The following is a 19,615-nucleotide window of genomic DNA, read 5'->3' as shown; positions in this document are numbered from 1 at the left end:
CTTCACACCACAAGGCAAGAGCAAGTGAAGGAACCAGCGTATCAGAGTGCCATCATTCATGCATGCAGGCACCCTAAAGAAATCAAACCATTGATGCTCAACACTTTTATTGAAGCCCTTAGTTCTTTTTCTTGGACACACCAACAGTCCTTCCCCTCCTGCCAGTGGTCTTGGTGTGCTGTCCCCTCACACGCAGGCTGCAGGAAGACACAGATTTCATTAATTTCAGAAAGGCCCTCTCGATATGCTTGGCACATTTAGACGACGAGCCAACAAGGCCTAACAGCCCTAGTGCTAACATTTAAAAAATTATAGTCTGAGCACATCACATCCAGGCAAGTTTACATTCATACTGTGCACGAGTTCTATGGCGTTCTCAAGTGCTGTGTCCTTTCATGATCCACTAACTGTGGTATACAATTTTCAAAACAAAGATACAACAAAACAGGCATAGCTATCTATAGAGAGCATGTCAAACTAAAAGGACAACCTCACTGAAGATTTCGACCATTTTGCAATACTGTCCCCACGGAAGTCTATTCCACTTTGAATGGACTTCCAGTCAGGTATGTGAAGCTTACAAAAAACTTGGCATTACATCTACAAAATGCGAGGGCGCAAGTGAGCTGGTGTAAGCTCATAAATGTATAATTACCCGAGACTGCAGTGACAACAGAAAAACTACCTCCTATTATATTTTTGTGCCAAGATACCAGGTTCACAGAAACAATGAAACTACACACAAGCAAGTGCTTTTATCCTTAAAATTGAATGACTTGTTAAAATACTAGTGTGGGAAAGGTCACTAATTCAAGGCACTAACTTTCTGTAAAACTTTGTTTGTGTAAAATGTGAAAAAAGAAAACATCCTGGTAATTGTGTGCACATAGAGAAAACATCAGCTGCTGTTCAAGGCATTCCAAGGAGCTGCTCCTCGAATAACTTTACATTGCAATTACACTGTGCTAACTTCTGCCAGCCATCAATCTTCAACACAGGTAACCTCCACAAATTAACAGCATGGTCAGCTTGCAAATGACGCCGGCTATACGCACCCCCAGAAGTGTCTGAGACCCCGGTGGGCACGGATCTTCTTCAGCCGCTCAAGGTCCTCACGCAGCTTGTTCTCCAAGGCGTTCGACGTCACCTGGCTGAACTTGCCGTCCTTGATGTCCTTCTGCCTGTTCAGGAACCAGTCTGGGATCTTGTACTGGCGGGGATTCGACATGATCGTGATCAGCTTCTCCACCTGCCAGAGAGAACAGAGGTCAGTGGGTAAGCACAATTTCATTGCAGAACCAGCAGACTAATACCCTAGTTACACGGGAGCTTTGAACTGTTATTGAGTTCAATCACAGTTATCGGCGCCAACTGTGATTGAACTAAACTGAACTGAGATGGTGCTACACGGCTCTCTAGAACCCAGTCGAAGCTAAAACGAAACTAGTTCTTGTGCCACGTGATCAGTCTCATTGTTTAAGTATTTTACTCGGAGACACACCTTTTATTTATTATAAGAATATCATACAATATGTTCAATACCTTGTTGGTTTTAGCGGCGTTTGCACGACTACCAAAGCAGATTCAGGGTTAGGTTGCACATATTTTAAGATAGGTGGCGGAAACTACCGCCCGCTACGATGGGTGCACCCATTACTATTTGTCCATTTATACAGCCGGTCCCAACGCCATCTTCGCTCGTTTTGTGGCTCGCCGGGATCGTTTTAGCGGCAGCTGGGGCACCTAAACCTATTCCTTCCCGGATATTTTGCTGCTACGATTCTTTCTAGACACCTCCCCCTGCATTCCGAAACAGTAAGTGCCTCGCAAACGATGGTCGGCGGTAGCGGTCCCGCGGACAGGCGCCATTTTACCTCCGTTGAGGACGTGGTTGGGGAAGTCCGTTCAGTTGAACTGAGGTAAGGGAGCTCAGTTGAACTCAACTGTCATTAGCGGCTCAATGAGAGTTGAGGCCGCCGTGTAACTCCGGCTGATCGCGATTGAGCCAACTGTCGTTAACTCAATGGCAGTTGAGAGCGCCCGTGCAACTAGGGTATAAGAGCATGGCACCACTGCTAGTAGGTAGCTAGTTGAGAAAAACAAAATCATGATGACTGTCCAGTTCTTGTATGTGGCAACATTGATTTGAGTTTACACTGCTTGCTCATTAGGACTGCATGAGACGGGGCAATTTTCCAAGCAATTTCAGGGATGCTGGAAAGTTCTCTACGATTCCCTAGATTTTCGCACTAACACACAATTGCTCGCATCGACTCCGAAACTCTTGGAGCGGAAGCAAAAGAACTTTGGACACTTTAGCGAAAAGTTTGCGGTGTTTACAGGTGGACCAAGTTGGTAAACATTTTTGCAATGACCGCCGCACACAGTGCGGAGGGGTGGCTAAAAGGGCAACTCTACCTCATTTTTGATATTTAGAAAACTATGTAGCCCTCTTCAGTATCATATAGGAAGACCCCATGTCAAATATTACGATCTAATTCCGTTTATATATTTAATAAACTGGCCAGCAAACCTTCAAGCGAGCCAAGTCGCCGAGATCTGCCAACTCTAGCGTACGGCGCGAGGCGCAATCATCAGCGCAGTCAATGCCACGGAGTTGGAGCAGCAGACACTGAGCCACTACGTCAGAGGCGTGACTACGTCATTCTCACGTTTTGCTTGTTTTTACTTCTCAGAGCGAAATTGAATGATGACGTCATTAGTTTCTCCTCCCGGTGTTGGCTGACGGGGCGTTCACGACATCACCGTAACACGGACGCGCTAGTTTGCGCTGCCCCGCGCGCTTATCGGTCTGTTTCTCCACTCCCCTTCTCTTTCGTCTTCTCCCCTTCCCCCTCTCCCTCGGGCCATCACCGTCCACGCCATGCGAAGCGACCTGCCCGCGTCCATTAAAAAAGAAAAAAAGAAAAAAGACCTGCCCGCGTCGCGTGTCCTGTTTCTCGCTTCCTGCCGAACGTCACAAGACCACGTGGTTCGACGTGACGTGGCCATGACTCTGACGACCCGAGACCAATGTTGCCTGACGCAACCGAAGTTTCGGTATCAGCTGATGTTCAAATTAAGATTACACAAATAATATTCCACATTTCGCGAATCCGAAGACGTAGAGTTGTTTAGTAGTGCTTTGTGAATTTGAATCACAAGTCAGCCTAAATTTTTCGGAACTGCCCTTTAAAGGGATACTACAACGAAATTTCGGCGCTCATTTTTTTGGTCTGTGTTCAAAAGAGCAGTATCACATGAAACATACCAATTCTTGTTAAAAAAGTCTCGAAAAGGAATTTTAAAACGAATTAAACTATTAGCCAAGAGCACCTGGTGGATGTCGCTAACGCCTCGTTTGTTATGCTCGTCTAGGAACCTAGACAGCTAGTGACGGAGGTTGTCTCGTCTTCGGCCACGACGAGAGAAGGGGGGAAGGAGGAACTCCCCTCTTCCCGAGAATCCCTTTTGTGTGTCGCAGAAGTCGCTATTGTCCCCCTAGAAGATTATAGAAGATTAACCCGTCACTCAAAATTCGTACAAAAGCAGCCGCTTCGGCGGCTGGAACGACTAGGCCATCCTCTTACGTCACGATTGCGTTGGATGTCACGTGCTCTAAGCTGGGCCTTCTCCGAGCGCTTGCCAGGGTGGGCCGTTTATAACGAAAAATACAGCCACCAGGGTCAAAATACAAACGTGCGATTGTCATTTACGGATATTGTGGATCATATTCAACCTATTTTGAACACGACGGGAATATTTCAAATTTCGTCGATTCGCTCAAATGTCGCTGTTCGCTAAAACATTATTTGCTCATGTGATATGGACCCCCTGTGGTGGTGAGGATCATAACTAGACAGGTTTACTTAGTTAAGGTTTAAAATATGATTGTTTTCATGACAAAATTGTCTCATGGAGACTAAATAATGCAGTTAAAAGATATAGAAACACGTTATTAACGTGAAACTTTGCGTCTAAATAGCGCAATACATACAAGATTTTAATGATAACAAAACATGAAGTCGAGCTTTAGGAGTTGCTGCGTGTGAATGCGGGAGGCCCGTGTTGCTGGCGTTGTAAAGTCAAGACGCTGGGAAAAAATTGCCCCGTCTGAAGCAGGCCTTAGGTAGTGTTCCACGAGTTCCAACAGACACCGCAGCAATTTCAAAAACTACCAAGACCTATGAAGACCGCGTTAGACTAGATACCAACCGATTCGTGCTGCTGTCAGACCACTACACGTTTTTGCAGCGAAATGAAAGCTTCAAATCATTTGTGCTGTCAGAAGGCGCCGATGCTGAACTAGACACTTGCCTCTTCCTCAGTCAGCTCTCCGGCGCGCTTGTTCAGGTCGACATCGGCCTTCTTGCACACCATGTTTGAGAAGCGGCGCCCTACGCCCTGCAACAAAACAGCCGCACGTTTCAATGAAAGCCGTTGCGTAGCTCTTGTCGCAGCAAAAACGCTGGAGGGATGCCGAATTTTACCTTAATGGCTGTCAGGGCGAACATCACCTTGCGCCGTCCATCGATGTTCGTGTTGAGAACACGAAGAATGTGCTGAAATTTGTCTGGGATCACCAGCGACTGCAAGCCGACAAGGAGGGCATTTTAGAATACTCCCGCGCGCTCAACTAAAAAGGCGTGACGCAAAACTGATGTACGAATATTATGAACCATTCATATTACTACTATATTTCTCCATCGCAAAGTTACATTTTCCGAATTTATCGACGATTAACATTGATGGAATTATAAGCACGAAAAGGCACCTACCATCTTGCTCCTGTGAATGTCGGAAAGGAAGTTGTTTTCGTGCTATTGTTTCTGTTTCCGGCATTCTACGTCACTTCCAGCCAATATGGCTAAAATTAGTGAGAACATGCATTTAATTATACCGGTCACAAAATAAATACTGTGGATCTTTTTAAACAATTCTACTGTTTTTATTCCCAAAATAATTATTAAAAATACTGTTTTACGATTTTATTTTTAAACGTTTTAGTAGAAAAGGCCAAAAGCCAAACAGCTTTGTCGCGTATCAAGCTGCTAAGCCAACGAAATCCCATTGCCGCGTTCGCTAGCTTCGTTATGGTGGGCGGTCGCTGTTCGATTTGCTACATTTCTCAGTTGATTGTCGCTGGGAGGGCAAGGATCCTTTTCTAGAGCGCAGATGACATCACGATGGAATTTGTGAAACAGCCTCTTGAGGTAGGGGATTTATTTTACCTTGCGAAGCATTCCCTATCCTGATACTCACCAAGCTGTTTTTCTTCATGCCGCAAACGATTCTACCGAACCAAAATAGTGTCACTGACTTTATAAATCAGGTTCGGTGGAGTACCTCAGGACAGTAATTAAAATATTACCCTGTCTTGATGTATCGATTTCAGGAGGGCAATGGAGATGCCAGGAATATCTATGAGGTTCCGTTTGATCTGGATGATCCAACGTTCGATGAAGTCGATGGTATCTTTTTCTGTTGTCTGTCATTTCACAAATACTCGCATAATTTCATCTAGGCGCATATTTATGTGTGGCATCTATGACAAGCGTGATAATAAAAATAATGTAAATTTCTTGTTTTTTTTTTTGTTTTTTTTTTCTGTTTTTCACTCTTGCATTGCGTTTATCCCTAAACAGTGCACATCCAAGAGAACCTCGAAGATGAATTTATCAAAGAAGCCTTACAATCGGTATGAAGTTTTCTACATTTGCAAGCATGAGTTATTATATCTTTTCTAACTCGTTGCAATAACTAACATCGGCAATTTTCAGGGAATGGACTTGCGACAGTACTCGTTGCAAGTGGAAAAGGATCTGAAGGAAGTTGAAAACGCTTCGATTCAAGATTGTATCCTTCAAACATTCCGCAACTTCGCGCCGCTGACAAAAATATTTGTCTTTGTCAGCGTGATGTTTTCAGATGACGTCGCTCAGCTATACTTTTGCTGTATGTTGTGGAGAATCTTTTCAACAACATTAAAGGGCAACTCCGCTTCATTTTTGTTTTTGATAAAACAATGCAGTCCACTTCAGTATTACCTAGGAAGACCACACGTCAAATATTATGACCTAGTTCTGTCTAAATGTGTCTCAAACGGTCCGGCAAACTTTGCAACTCGTCAAGTTGCCGAAATCAGCTGACTTGAGCGGGCGAATTAAGGCGCAACCAACGGCGCAGTCAAGGCTATGGTGTGGGCGCAGCCAACATTGATCTAAACGTCATTATCATTGCCCCTTTTTGCTTGCTTTTACTTCTCCGGGCAAGCGTAATGGGCGACGTCGGAAACTTTTCCTCTCAGCGCTCAGCTGTGTCCACTGGATTGATGTAATGTGCCTGCGCAGCACGCTTCTTGAAGCCGTCTTGCCGTGGTCCCGCCATTACCACCGTCCCCCGCGTCACAACCACCGTCGTCGTCTCACCGTTTGTGATTATTGTCACTCTGGGTTTTGTTCACACTATGGACACTAGGTGTGCAGACTTATGCTGCACTTGTGCAGACGTCGTCGAATGTCGTAGGCAACAAAAGGTGGTAAAGAGTGCGGTGCAGACGACACTCGTGCCTGGCACGCCCGCCCTAATCCCGCCTGTCGTTGCGTAGAAGATCACGTGACTTCTCATACCACGTGATAGCCATGTTCTTGGCGGTCTGAGGTCAATGTTGCTGGACAGAGTCAAAGTTTCGGTTTTGATTTCTGCTTGTGTTTAAAATTAGGTATAACAATATAAATCCCATTTTTCTTGAAGCAAATGACGTAGAGTCTTTTCTTAAAGCTTTTTAATGCAAGATCACTCATTATTCCAAAATCTTTGGAATTAAGCGGAGTTGCCCTTTAAACATTGAGCACCTTGAAGGGATGTTAAATCTCCGTTAGTTGCAAATATGCTCATTGATGCGATGTGCATTCTTTGATTATGTTTAGGGTTTGGATTTTTCGGTTTCTATTTTTTCAAAATTCGGCATACTTTTTTCGGTGTTTATTTTAAAATTCAATTTTTGGTTTTTATCGGTGTATATTTATGCCCACAAAAGTTTATCGGCTTTTTTCGGCCAATATAAAATAAACACCAATGGACACTGGATCAGATTATCCTTGTAGCTCTGATATTTGTGATTACTCAAAGAATAACGGCACAGATACACTGAAGTACAAACAAGTCAGATATGAAGCCTATATGCCCAAAATCATGGAACTTCACCTTCTGTATATCAGGATTACGTGATCTTATTATAGTACACACACACATGTACTTTCCCAGGTTCTCCTCGTTGATCCACACTTTTTCTTTCCTGTTAATATGACACTGAGCTTCGAGAATGTCCTCTCAATGCTAACACTGGACACCGGCAGGCTGAGGAAGTGAAGCGCTGCTTGAGCCAAAATCGGCCGATCAACCAATTGTGACCGCCAGAAGAGACACGATGCAACATTTTGAAGCACAACACGACATGCAGAACTTGCATCAAGTCAGTCTTCCAAGTTTGAAAACACGCTCGTACATGGTAAAGTCATGGGGCGTTTCGGACTTCACGTATCCCATGTATCCCATACATTTGGACACGTTTCGATAGGCACTGTCGTTCCACTTTTTTGTCACAGCTCTGCGGTATGACTGGAAGGTCAAAGTGACCTTTTCGGGTTAAGACTGAGTTTTATCAAATGGATTTGACATACTTTTACCTGTTTTTATCGGTTTTAATCGAAAATGCTGAATGTAAAGACTGACCTTTTTCGGTTAAAACCAAATTTCGGAAAATGGATTCAGCATACTTTTATTGTTTTTTATCGGTTTAAACCGAAAAATCCGAACCCTAGTTATGTTTCATCACAATAATACACAAATATAGCACATTTTACCTTAAAGAAGGCATAAAATGTATTGAAATTTGAGTTTTGCAAACTATTTATCATGCAGTGTTACACATGCACACTGCAAAACATAACAGTGACAGAAATAAAAAATAAAAAAAAGATTTATTTAAAGTTATTTCTGATTTTATTGTGATCAGTATGCATACCCAAATAATGATGCTAGATCGGTCTCAAAAAATGACAGTTTAATGCAGCGCTTGGATTGGACATGAGCACCATATGGTAGCTTGCCTTGCACTTGAGTACACTCGGTGCATCAGCAGATATTCCGATTCTTGTTCATGACTAATATTTGCAACGAGAGAAATCGCCAAGCTTTTAACATTGGCCAGAACACCGTCTGCTCTGAGGATTGCCAACCTATGCATGTTGGCTACGATGAACGTTTGTGGCACAAAGCAGAGACAGAGCAGGCGACTACTTGTTCTGGGCACGAGCGGAGGAGTGACTTTTATACTGCTTTCTTTTCTTTGAAGTGTGATTAAATATTAAGTTTATAATGATCACCAGGCATAAGTCTAAACAGTGTTCAGCCAAAGTGAAAGTATCATTTTATCTTCCTTTAAAGGTGTACGGAAACAAAAATTGAAATATTCAAATTTCGTTCGGAAATGTGTCAAGCACGATGGATAAGAACTGTAAATGATAATCGCCCGTTTGTATTTTGAACGATTGGCTATATTTTTCGTTCCAAACAATGCACTCAAGCAAGCGCTCGAAGAGAAGCGAATGGAGAGCGCGATGCGTCATGGGATATCCGGCGCAAACAAAAACAGAAAAAAATGATTCCCCGCGTTCGTGGAGTAGCAAGGCAGGCGTGGTGAGCTTTGCCGTTGGTGGCGTTGTAAGCGTTGTGGTGGTGTCAATAGCGTCAACGCGTTACAACCGAGCTGTTCGAAGTACCCGTGGGGTTACGAGCATGTGGCTGGCCCAAGGAGCATGTAGCTTCCACCGCCCTGTCAGCTTGGGGTGAACAGGGTGGGAAAAGCAACTTTTGTCAAAATTTTGAGCGACGCGCTAATCTGCTAGGGGGAGAATGGCTGTGTCCGGGTGCACGAACGAGGGTTTGGTACAATGCACTATTTGTGAGTTGAGAAAAGCTATGAAGGAGAATGTTGAATTCCAAAGAGAGGCACTGCTCTGATGGAACTTGCTATGTCATGACTATGTAGCAAGTTCCCCAACGTTGCTAGATTACATTCCAAACAGGCTCCACATGCATTCACCAGGTGCACATTGAAAGATTGTTTAACTTAGCTTTAAAATTAGTGTTTTTGTGCCTTTCGACGAAAGACTGGTATCTTTGAGGTTATGTTGCAACATGCAACACATTAAAGCTGAAAAGTGAGTGCTGGATTTTCGTTTCCGTACCCCTTTAAGGAGAGAAGCCAACGCTACAAGCATGAGTGCTTTTGCGCTGTTTGAATGCATGTCGATGGGCCAGCACGTTCAAACCGTGAGGCTCGCTCTTCTAGCTTTATGCTTTCCGGTTTTCCCATTGTTTTCTCCCTGTAGGGAAAGCGTATACTCCCTTGGGGGAGTAAGTACTCACCATTCTTAGCTTTTAGCATTGCAAGGGTTTGGTTTCTTCTGCACCGTGTGGAGTGCCTGCCCATTCTTTTTGTGCTGTATTACCCTGGCAGTCTGAAAAAAAAAAAAAAAAGAAAAAAAAGTTGGAAAAATTTTTTTTTATTTTTAAGGCTTTGTTTGTGAATTTAAAGTGAAGCAGACTATTTAGTTTCTGTTCTGCCAGTCCTTGCTTTCCTCAGCGCGGACAGACATAGAAGAAAGCGTCAACATTGCGAGCCTGCACAACCAGATTGCCGCATGTGACGAAATTCTCGAGGTAATTGCCTGTGTTTTAGAGATACCAGCTTAGCCTGTTACTACTGATGTTAATCCTTTGCATGCAGCGCATGGAGAACATGCTGAAGACATTCCAAGAAGATCTGGGAAGCATTAGCCATGAAATCCTGACTCTGCAGCAGCAGTCCGTGTCCATGAATGTGCGACTGAAGAATCGGCAGGTGAATCTTCTTCAAATGCTGCGTAAATCATGCTGCGGAGATTGAAGTGTGCAATAATCCATCAATACTTTTCACAGGCTGTGCGAGGAGAGCTTAGCCAGTTTGTAGATGACATCATTGTTCCTGAGGCTATGATTAAGTGAGTAATTTCATTTTTATTTTTTATATTATTTATTACCATTTTATTGTTACAACTTGTAAAGAGGTATTTATTCTTGCTTATAGTAGTGTTCCTAATTTCACTGATGTACCAGTGCTGGACACTGGTGCCAAAACCAGAGCAACGTTAAGGGAACTGGAAACCCAGAATTGAAAAGAGCCCCTGAACAACTTTTGTTCATTTGAAGGGGAGTGAACTGAAACATTGCAACTAATAAATTACTTTTCTTTCCTGATCCTCATTTATCTAATCTCGCTGTTAATTTTGGAAGTATTGTCGATTTGCTGGATTTCCTACTTTTGCTTATCACATGAGCAACACCTCATCCAGTACTTGTGAAATGTACTGACATCATACTTGTCATCTTGTCAGATTTGTAAAAAATACTGGCATGTGCCAAGCTGTTGCCCTGTACAATTGATGTCTCTTTCTGGCAGCAACATTTTGGAGATGCCAGTGACGGAAAAGGAGTTTCTGGAGCAACTTTATGTCTTGGACCACAAGATTTCATTCGTGAAAGAGCAGTCCTTCAAAGACTCAAGGTCGTGCCAGGATGTCAGAGACATACTGGAGAAGCTCAAGTTCAAAGTAAGCAAAAACTGAATTCATTTTAAATGGTGAGCAACAGGCACATAATAGAAATAGAGAATGGGGTCTTACAGTTTTCTGGTTGAAAAGGATGCCTTGCTGTGTCTAGTTTGCTCGGCGACCCGGTAATTGACGAAAGCTCTGCGCCTTTGCAGAAGTTAAAATGTCATTCATGCCTATCTCTCATTACTTTTGTCACTGACATAAGCATTTCGAAAAATATTTTGAAAAAATATTCTTTAGCCAGGTTCGTTTCTCGAACTCTTCATGACTTTCATGATTCGGCAATTTGAAGACGCACCTTGTGGATGTAGATGTCTCCATCTTAAAAACAGGATAATTTTTGTTTTTCATTTGGCAATGCATTACACTCACAGTGACACTCAAAAAGAGATGACGGTATCAAGATAAGGACACGCACCTTTATTTATCTTCCGACAGTCTTCGTGGCAGTCTCACCGCCACATGTAACTTTCTATCTTTGCTTCAAATTAACTTTATTAATGGTGCTTTACCTAAAATAAAGCAGCTTTATAGAGCAACTACAGTCGAAACTAAAAATCTAACTATATTTATGTATTTAGTGAGCTTCCAAATTTTACTAAGGAAAAACACAACAAAAAATTCACTACGGTAGAAGGAGTAGACAAAACACGCACAGTTTTTGCTTATCCAAATTTTCGCACTGTTTTTTCTTAGTAATGCATTACCGACTCACCCAGGTTACCACTCTTATACTAATATTTTCAAATTTGATTCTCGGTCGGACAAAATTCGAAAAGAAGCTTAGTGACCATTTAAGCGTTGCATGCCTCCAAATCGTCCCATCTCAGCTTTCTGTGCGAACTGCATTCTGTCTGGTCCTTCCGCTGTTCTTCAGGCGATTGCCAAGATCCGGGAGTACCTGCTGCAGAAGGTGTACTCATTCCGCAAGCCCACCACCAACTACCAGGTGCCCCAGAATGCCATGCTCAAGCACAAGTTCTGCTACCAGTTCCTCATGACGCACGAGCGGGAGATTGCACGGGAGATTCGGGACGAATATGTGGACACCATGGGCAAGATCCTCTTCTCCTACTTCAAGAGTTACACCAACCGGCTCATGAAGCTGCAGGTCGGACGAGTGCTCGGGCTTGGCCACGTGTCTCTCGTGACACTCTTTCTTATCTTTGCTTTTCCTTCCAGTTCGAAGAAGTGGCCGAGAAAGACGACCTGATGGGCGTCGAGGACACCACCAAGAGAAATATCCTTTGCTGTTCAAAAGTTAAATTGTTCCCCAGTTTCTTGTGTACTCTTGCATTGCAAAGGAGCTGTCAAACATATACTGTAAACAACCTGATTATCACGAGAACCTAATTTTTGCAAATTGTGTAACTCGAAAAATAATGCAGAAAATTTATAACGCTAATATGTCACCCCGTGGTAACAAGTACATAGTATATCTCTCCAAATTGTGAAATTTAGTGTCCTTAAAATATTCCTGGAACCTACATTCCACAATGTTTGTAAAATATTGAGCCCACGAAAATAGTCTCTTACAGTATACTGCACAACTGTAGCTGGGACCATGGTGTGGCAGGTAATTCCAGTAAGTAAAACTATAGTACAGTGGTTCTCAACCACCGATGGTTGAGACTTCAGTGACCTCTAAAACTCCAGTGACCCCAAAACCCTTCAGGGACCCCGAAGTGTCCGTGGACCTCCCTTTGAGAACCACTGCTCCAAGAAATACATTTGCTTGCAGATCTATAAATAATATTCACGTGGGGTGTGTGCACCCTATTTATGTTGTAGGAGCTGAACAACAGCCAACGTAACTCTTCACTTTTTGTCGCAAGGTGGTAGGAAGAGCTTGAAAGGGTGTCTTGGAAGCTTCAAACTGCTTCCCATACTTTGTGGTAAGAGCTGTTGCCTATGGCCCGTTCTTACCTGCAGCATTGTGCTGTCGGGAATATTGATAAAAAGAGCCACTACAACCTCAAGTAAGGAACTGTGTGAATAATTTGTTTCCAGTTCTTATCCATTGCTCCGCATACGCCATTTCTGGCATAGTGTAGATGAAAACGGAAAGGTGGGTACGAAATGAGGCATCGATGGCAAGAGGCTCGAGAAAATAGACTACCGTATTTTCCTGTCTGTAAGTCCAACCATTCATAAGTCACAGCTCCCTATAAACAAACTTTTTCACCAAAAATTTTGTATATAAGTGGCACTTATACATTTGTATGACAGGCATGACAAAACTGCATTGATAAGCCTGCAAATGTGTTGCAAAGCTGCTGGGTACTAAACTTAATTATTTTTTGTGATGTTGGAATGAGAGCTTGCTTTTTTTTCCTTAATGCATCCTTAAGTCTCTTCAGTTCAAAGCCGTCCCTGAAGAACCGGTCGACAGTTTTCACCGTGGGGACCAGAAACAACATTCTGACCACAGAACTGGAGAGTCCCATCATCGTGCCGCACGCTGCTCAGAAGAATGATGCAAGGGTGAGCTCAGACACGTACACGTTACCCAAAAAAAGTAACTAAATACCGTTACTCGTTACCGATTCTTAAAATGATTGCGTTTCTTTTACCTCATATGTTATGGGTTACCTTTCTCGTTACTTTGACGACCAAATACACTACTGTTTTGCTTTGTGGTTTATTTTCTTTTCACTAGTCATTGCACCTAAGCAGTAGCTGCCTCTCGAAGTTTTCATCGGTTATGCATCCCCACTTCCTTGAGAATACACCTCCGGCTACGCTGGAGAGTTGTTCTACTGACGCGCTCGAGGGAACGGCAGTGTTGTGCTTCAGGAAGAGGTGTTGAATCTGGGATTCCCCTTGCTCTTTTGTTTTCTCTGCTTCTAAAGTTTGAAGTTGATGATGGGTTCTGTGCCTTCCTGCGTTGGCAACCTCCGGGTTTACATTCAGTCTGTACACGATTCTAGAAGGTTCAACCAACATGCCTTATTGTGTTCCCTAGGTGAAGGACATTCCCAGCTGTAGAGTTCACCTGACGTGTTCAGCGATAAATATGGCTAACTGTTTTTTTGGTTACCCATCTGGCTTTATCGCAATAGATGCATACCCAGGTTGGGATTAAAACGAGGCTGTTTAAATGTTGTTCTACACGTTACTCCTCAAAGGTAACGAAATATCATTACTCGTTACTTGGCCTTAAAAGTAGCTAAGTATGTTGCTCATTATTTTTCTAAAAAAGTATCTAAATATGTTACTCATTACCAAAAAAAGTAACAAGGTAGAAGTAATGCGTTGCATACATGTCCGGGTGAACTTGACAACACCATTCTGCCTCGACCAGTTTCTCGCTAAGGGTGCACCTTGCTTTGCAGTACCCCTTTGAGAGCCTGTTCAGGAGTCAGCAGTATGCCCTGCTTGACAATGCCTGCAGGGAGTACCTCTTTGTCACCGAGTTCTTCATGTGTTCTGGCAGCGCTGCTCAAGACTTGTTCAACTTGATCATGAGCAAAACCTTGACCATGTTTCTGGTACGCCTGGTTTGTTCTGACACCTTTTATTTCCTTTTTTTATTGCTAGTGTGCAGCTATATGCACAGGTGCACACACATATTAAGTCCCTGATACTTCAAGTTTGTTTTTATTCATCGAGACCTTGCAGTTTGCAGGATGTTATAACAGCCTTAACCTTTTCGTATACATTGCAATCCAGTTATAATGATAGTGAAAAACCCCGAAAATGCCATCGTTTTAACCAACGCAACCAACGCAAGAACGCACGGACCTCTAGGAACTGATCGTGATAAGCGGTACATCGTTATATGTGGTATCGTTATAAGTGGATTGCACTGTATAGGCATAAACCTTGATGGATAGATATTACTGCATCATGTTTTTGTGTAGCCGTATGATGTCTAGTATTTATACATACTACCGACCGCTAAGGGCAGCCAAGGTAGGAAAAACAATTGAAAAATCTCAACAACAACAAAAAAATACAAGGGTGTGGTACCACTGTACCCATAATTGGTGCACAACATGACACTTTCTTAAAATAAGCAAAACTCTGCACAAATAGTGAGAAAAATGTGGCATTATCATTTTTGATACAAACAATAAAAGTGTCACATTATAGAAGCGGGGAAAAAAAAAGTACATCAGGAATTCATTAAACCTGAATTATCAAAATTCTGGCAACTCATTCATTAGGTATAAAAACGAAGGACCTGCATTTTCCTGGGAGTGAGTTCTGTTTGTGATCAGAACGTGGAAAAAAGTAGTATTCATAACAATCTGTTCTGCACATTGCTTCATTGAGTGTTTTGGGATGTTTGTTTCTCGTTGCTCTTTGTGCGGAGAATGTCCAAGTTGGTACATTTGCCGAAATTCTGATGGTGTAGTCTAATTATTCAGAAAAGTAATAGGCTGCCATGCTATGAAAACAAACCAGTGAAGCAAGCCTGTTGCTTGTGCAAGCGAAGGAAGCACATGCCAGTTGCGTTAAGGCGCTTAAAACATTTATTACGAAAAACATTAAAAAAAAATTTTTTTTTTTGGCACTGGTTTTGGTTTTGTTTTACATTTGTTTAATCTTGGCTTTCTGTTTGTAACTTCCAGAAACATGTGGAGCTGTACGTTCAAGACTGCTACGATTCCATTGCTCTCTTTCTGTGCATCCACATTATTCACCGATTTCAGTTGCTGATGCACGAGAGGTCGGTGCCAGCCCTTGACAGGCAAGTCTCCAGCTACTCAGTCAGCTTTAACTTTGTAGGAAGTTCAGCACTAGAGATATGTTAAAATTGAATTGCTTCCTACAGGTATTGGGAATCTCTGCTGCAGTTTTTATACCCGAGGTTTGAGTACATCCTGAGGCTGAACATTCAGAGCATCAGGGACTGTGACCCGCAGAAACTGGGAAGCATTGACATGCGTCCCCATTATGTAAGTTGGATGAACCAAAAAGGGTGGTGCTGTTTATAGTGCCATGTTGGCTCGAATAAGTTGAACACCACTTATGAGCCACATCCACGAATCGACGTCCCAGCACAATATGAGTAGGCCACGAAAATGTTTGCTTCCATTATTTGGAGCTTTTAAAGCTTCGTGCTAAGTGCTCAGGCACAGGTAGCATTTTGAATTAAAAAAGTTGCTTCATTATCATTTGCTAGGCTCCTTACCGGTAGATTTCCGATAATTGGATTCCAGCTTGCTTTTCAAAGGAGTCTGTGCACAAACCTCAAATCTGAATTATTAATTATATTCATGTAACATCGCTGGAACAATAGTGTGTCTTAATGTTCTGTCATTTAAATTTTTTTTATAGAAATGAAGCTGATTTCCTTTGATTTTGCTCGTTTGATTTTGCTCAATCCAGATTACAAGGCGGTACGCGGAGTTCTCTGCGGCTGTTGTGAGCATCAACGAGAATTTCCCGAGCGAACGCGTGGCCTCCCTGCTCGCCGCTTTACAAGGAGAAGTAGAGAACTTCATTCTCAAAATGGCGGCTGAATTCCAAGGGAGGAAAGAGCAGCTCATCTTTCTGATCAACAACTACGACATGATGTTGAGCGTCCTACTGGTGAGAATGCGGTTTTACGTGGAATCGCAATGAATAGTTGTTGCTGAGTGTCGTTGTTTTCTAGGAGAGAACCAAGGAGGACTCGAAGGAAACGGAGAGCTTCAAGGAGCTGCTCAACGCTCGCACTCAGGAATACGTCGAAGAGATTTTAGCTCCGCACTTTGGAGGCATGATCAGCTTTGTTAAGGAGTGCGAGCTTCTTCAAGAAAGAGGCCAAGCTGATGTGATGCAAAGGGAAGAGAGTAAGCGCAAAAAAGTCCTCGTCACATTGGGTAGCCACGCTGAGTTACCCTTTTTGGGCGACATAGGGAAAAGCAATTGTGGCTCTAGGGAAAGAGTGGGAAGGGTACAAGGGCTTCAAGACAAGTGTAGTAGGATCCTTTTTTTTTAACGCAAAATATGTTATGGGCCTGGGATCGTGTGAAAAGCAACACGCTTGACCTACACGCAGATCACATGACCTCGTGACGTCATGCGACGTCAATACATATTTGATGTCGTGCGAGATCACATTCCCAGCTCGTTCGCAACAAATTATCTGTGTCTCCGAGTTAATCAGATATAATTGAGATATGCTTAATTATTATCTTTTTTTTATATATCTTTGAAGTAGGAATGTGCGAGCAGGAATTTTCCAGTTCAAAGCGAAAAGTTTGTTTGCAAGAATAAATTCGAAGCTAAGCAAATAGTTTGCTGCCGTAAATACAGTCATGGTAGAGAACCCTTGAGACTAGGAAACAACAATAACTTTCAGCCTTTCCACTCTGGTGAAGAAGGAAGAGTAGCGGAGCTGTAGCTTCTGTTCTCGGCGTTGGCTTTCCAGGCGAGCGATCTGCTCTTCTTTCGCAAGGGAGTCTAAAGCGCTTGACGCAGTCGAACTTTAGGCGATGGGAGCCTTGCGGCGGTTACGAAACCATTTGCGCTGCTGCGCACATCGCCGCTTGTTCCGTTCCCGCTCTTCTTCCTCCTAAGAAATGTGGCCGCCATCTATGAGCGACGGCAGCAACCAGTTGTCTGGTTGCCAAGGCTGGAAAGGTTGCCGCGATCTATGAGCGACGGTGGCAAGCAGACAACCGGCAAACACAACACTCCGGACAGCTAGCGCCATCTATGAGCGACGGCGGCAACTAGAGTGTTGTGTCGACATTTGTTTGGTACCGGACATGATCCTGGAAAAACTAACCCTTAACAGCTCCGCTGTAAAAAAGGACAAACACGACAAGGTCAGAAGGGTTCGCTACCATGATCGTTCACCAGGTCGCCTGAAAAATTACTTTAATTTTAATACGGTCATGCCTAATTAATATGGACACTTCAGTTGCCCAGAAAAATCATCTATAATGTAAATCTTCCATAATAGTGAATCAAGGTCAAGATCACAAATACCGAACAATGCCACAAGATGGTTTATTTAGGGAAAAAATGTTGAGAATTGTGTTAGAAACACAATCCACAATAGATTCAAGAGGGTAGCTTCGTTGCTCCTTATTTTTATTGCTACTTGTGTTCCAATCTTGGTTAATGAAGTGATTTCAAGTAATACTGCATACAATTTTCACTCTTTTTTTTTTCTCCTGATTTATGGCATGTTTTGCAGCATTTCATACTTCAAAATACTTTGAAAATATGCTAAGTTGCCGAATAGTCCCATTTGATTCAAACTTCAGATCAAATATGGCATTATTCGCTTCAATATTCGAATGTTCGCATAATCCTACTTCGAAGCTGGGATGAATTTCGCCTGGTTCTTTGGATTTGCAGATCTTGAGTTATAGTTTGAAGACCGGAAGGCCAGCATAGGCAGAAATAGCTCCCCCTTGTTGGAGCTTCAGTGCCTCAGAAGCTGGGCTGGCATTGCACAAAAAGATTAATGCAAAGTACTCTAGGAAATAAATTTTGAAGGATGGTCGTTTTGCCTGGATACAGCTCTGCGGGAGAATATTGGTTCAAGGGGGTGTCTGATTGGCAATGTTAGCTTAAGACTGTACATAGCCTTCACTAGTCCGGCGGCGACATGCGTGATGTTTTATTATGTTTCAGAAAAGGTCACCATGCTCGTGAGGTCCTTCAATACGGGCTGGAAAAAGGCAATAGACGACATCAACCATGATATCATGCAGACATTTACAAATTTCAAGAATGGAACCAACATCTTGCAGGTTCGTGCTATATCCCATCTTTCTCTAGCATTTTAGATTTCTCATTAGTCTTGTGGACAGCCGTCAAGCTTTTGGTTCAGCTGTTGCTCAAATGTGTGGCATTTCTTTGAGAAATATTTAATGTTATAAGCAGGATTTGGCTCAATCAAAAACAATCCTTCTTGAGGTTAGCGAGTAGAAGTACAAATAATCAGAAATAATTGAGCAGAAATATTTGTTAGTAGACATCATTTTTACAAAAATAGAGTTGCCCATCTGACATTTTTGCCGTAATTATCGTCGCGAAATTCGCCAACAAAAAAGTGATTGCTTTGATAGCAGATTGGGATTGTGTGCACCAAAGGCACTAAACTTGGGACAAGGTTGTTTTATAATCATGTGTCACGAATGCTCATTGTTTGAGAAGGGAGTGTTTTACACCAATCAAACCGTAGGAACATAGATGTAATGGAAATACTTATTACATGAATTCCTACCTATTTAGATTGAATTAATGGCCAAAAGCAAAAAAATGGTGTTTCTTTTTTTGTGTAAAATACAGAGCATCCACCCATTTCCTGATACATGCCCACCCCTTAATTTTGTAACATTCGGAAAATACACGAAGGACGCGTCTTTACATAGCGTTGACCTAGGAAGTAAAAGTAATGTAAAATCCCCCCGTTTTACATGATTATCTTCAAATTCTGAGTGGGCGCTTGCTTGGGATTTTATGGTAATTTAATTTTGCGGTCTCTAAGGTGGCACATTGCTGCTTTTTTTCAAAACTATTTCAGCTAACCAACAATTTGGACATATTTTCCGACATTCCGTTACAGGCAGCCTTGATGCAGCTGATCCAGTACTACCACCGTTTCCAGAAGGTACTCAGCCAGGCGCCCTTCAAGCAGCTCACCGTTCGTACCGAGCTCCTCAACATCCACCACCTCATGGTGGAGGTGAAGAAGTACAAGCCAAACTTCTGAATTGGCTCGAGCCGCGAGCCAGCAACTTATCCGGTGCCGCAGCAGCGAGAGCTGCAAAATTCACCGCATCATAAACGAGCAGTCTTATCAGTGTGGAGAACCGAATCGCTGAACAATGCAGGGACGTTCAAGCACGACAAGCATGGCCATTCCAAGCTTCACTGTCACCTGGCGATACAATTAGTACCGTAGTAAAAGCAGGTTTTTTGTCTTTACACGTCCTTGTAACATGGCGTCACAATCTGGTTTTCATCATGAATGTTGGAAGGGCCTATGCGAATTAGTACCTCTT

General features: G+C 42.8%; 2 protein-coding genes across 2 annotated transcripts; one reads left to right on the top strand and one right to left on the bottom strand.

Annotated features, from left to right (window-relative positions):
• Positions 1–90: 90 nt before the first annotated feature.
• LOC8053551 (40S ribosomal protein S18) lies at positions 91–4,869 on the bottom strand. The gene is made up of 5 exons (XM_029993085.2): positions 4,779–4,869; positions 4,491–4,589; positions 4,318–4,404; positions 1,056–1,249; positions 91–197 (listed from the first exon to the last, which is right to left on the bottom strand). Exons 1-5 carry the CDS (start codon positions 4,779–4,781, stop codon positions 119–121), a joined length of 462 nt encoding a protein of 153 aa, XP_029848945.1. The 5' UTR covers positions 4,782–4,869; the 3' UTR covers positions 91–118.
• Positions 4,870–5,072: 203 nt separating this feature from the next.
• Positions 5,073–19,538, top strand: LOC8053550 (vacuolar protein sorting-associated protein 52 homolog). Its single transcript, XM_029993084.4, has 18 exons — positions 5,073–5,213; positions 5,396–5,471; positions 5,646–5,698; positions 5,781–5,856; positions 9,659–9,726; positions 9,794–9,907; positions 9,985–10,046; positions 10,505–10,655; positions 11,536–11,769; positions 11,841–11,898; positions 13,009–13,142; positions 13,994–14,149; positions 15,236–15,354; positions 15,439–15,562; positions 15,996–16,199; positions 16,264–16,441; positions 18,240–18,358; positions 19,177–19,538. The coding sequence occupies exons 1-18, from the start codon at positions 5,187–5,189 to the stop codon at positions 19,321–19,323; spliced, it is 2,100 nt and encodes a 699-aa protein (XP_029848944.1). The 5' UTR covers positions 5,073–5,186; the 3' UTR covers positions 19,324–19,538.
• The last annotated feature ends 77 nt before the right edge of the window (positions 19,539–19,615 follow it).

This window comes from Ixodes scapularis, unplaced genomic scaffold (assembly GCF_016920785.2).
Source record: "Ixodes scapularis isolate PalLabHiFi unplaced genomic scaffold, ASM1692078v2 PGA_scaffold2__306_contigs__length_199485367, whole genome shotgun sequence".
Lineage (NCBI taxonomy): Eukaryota > Metazoa > Arthropoda > Arachnida > Ixodida > Ixodidae > Ixodes > Ixodes scapularis.
The sequence above is the reverse complement of the archived record's forward strand: the minus strand, read 5'-3'. Positions and strand labels throughout refer to the sequence as shown.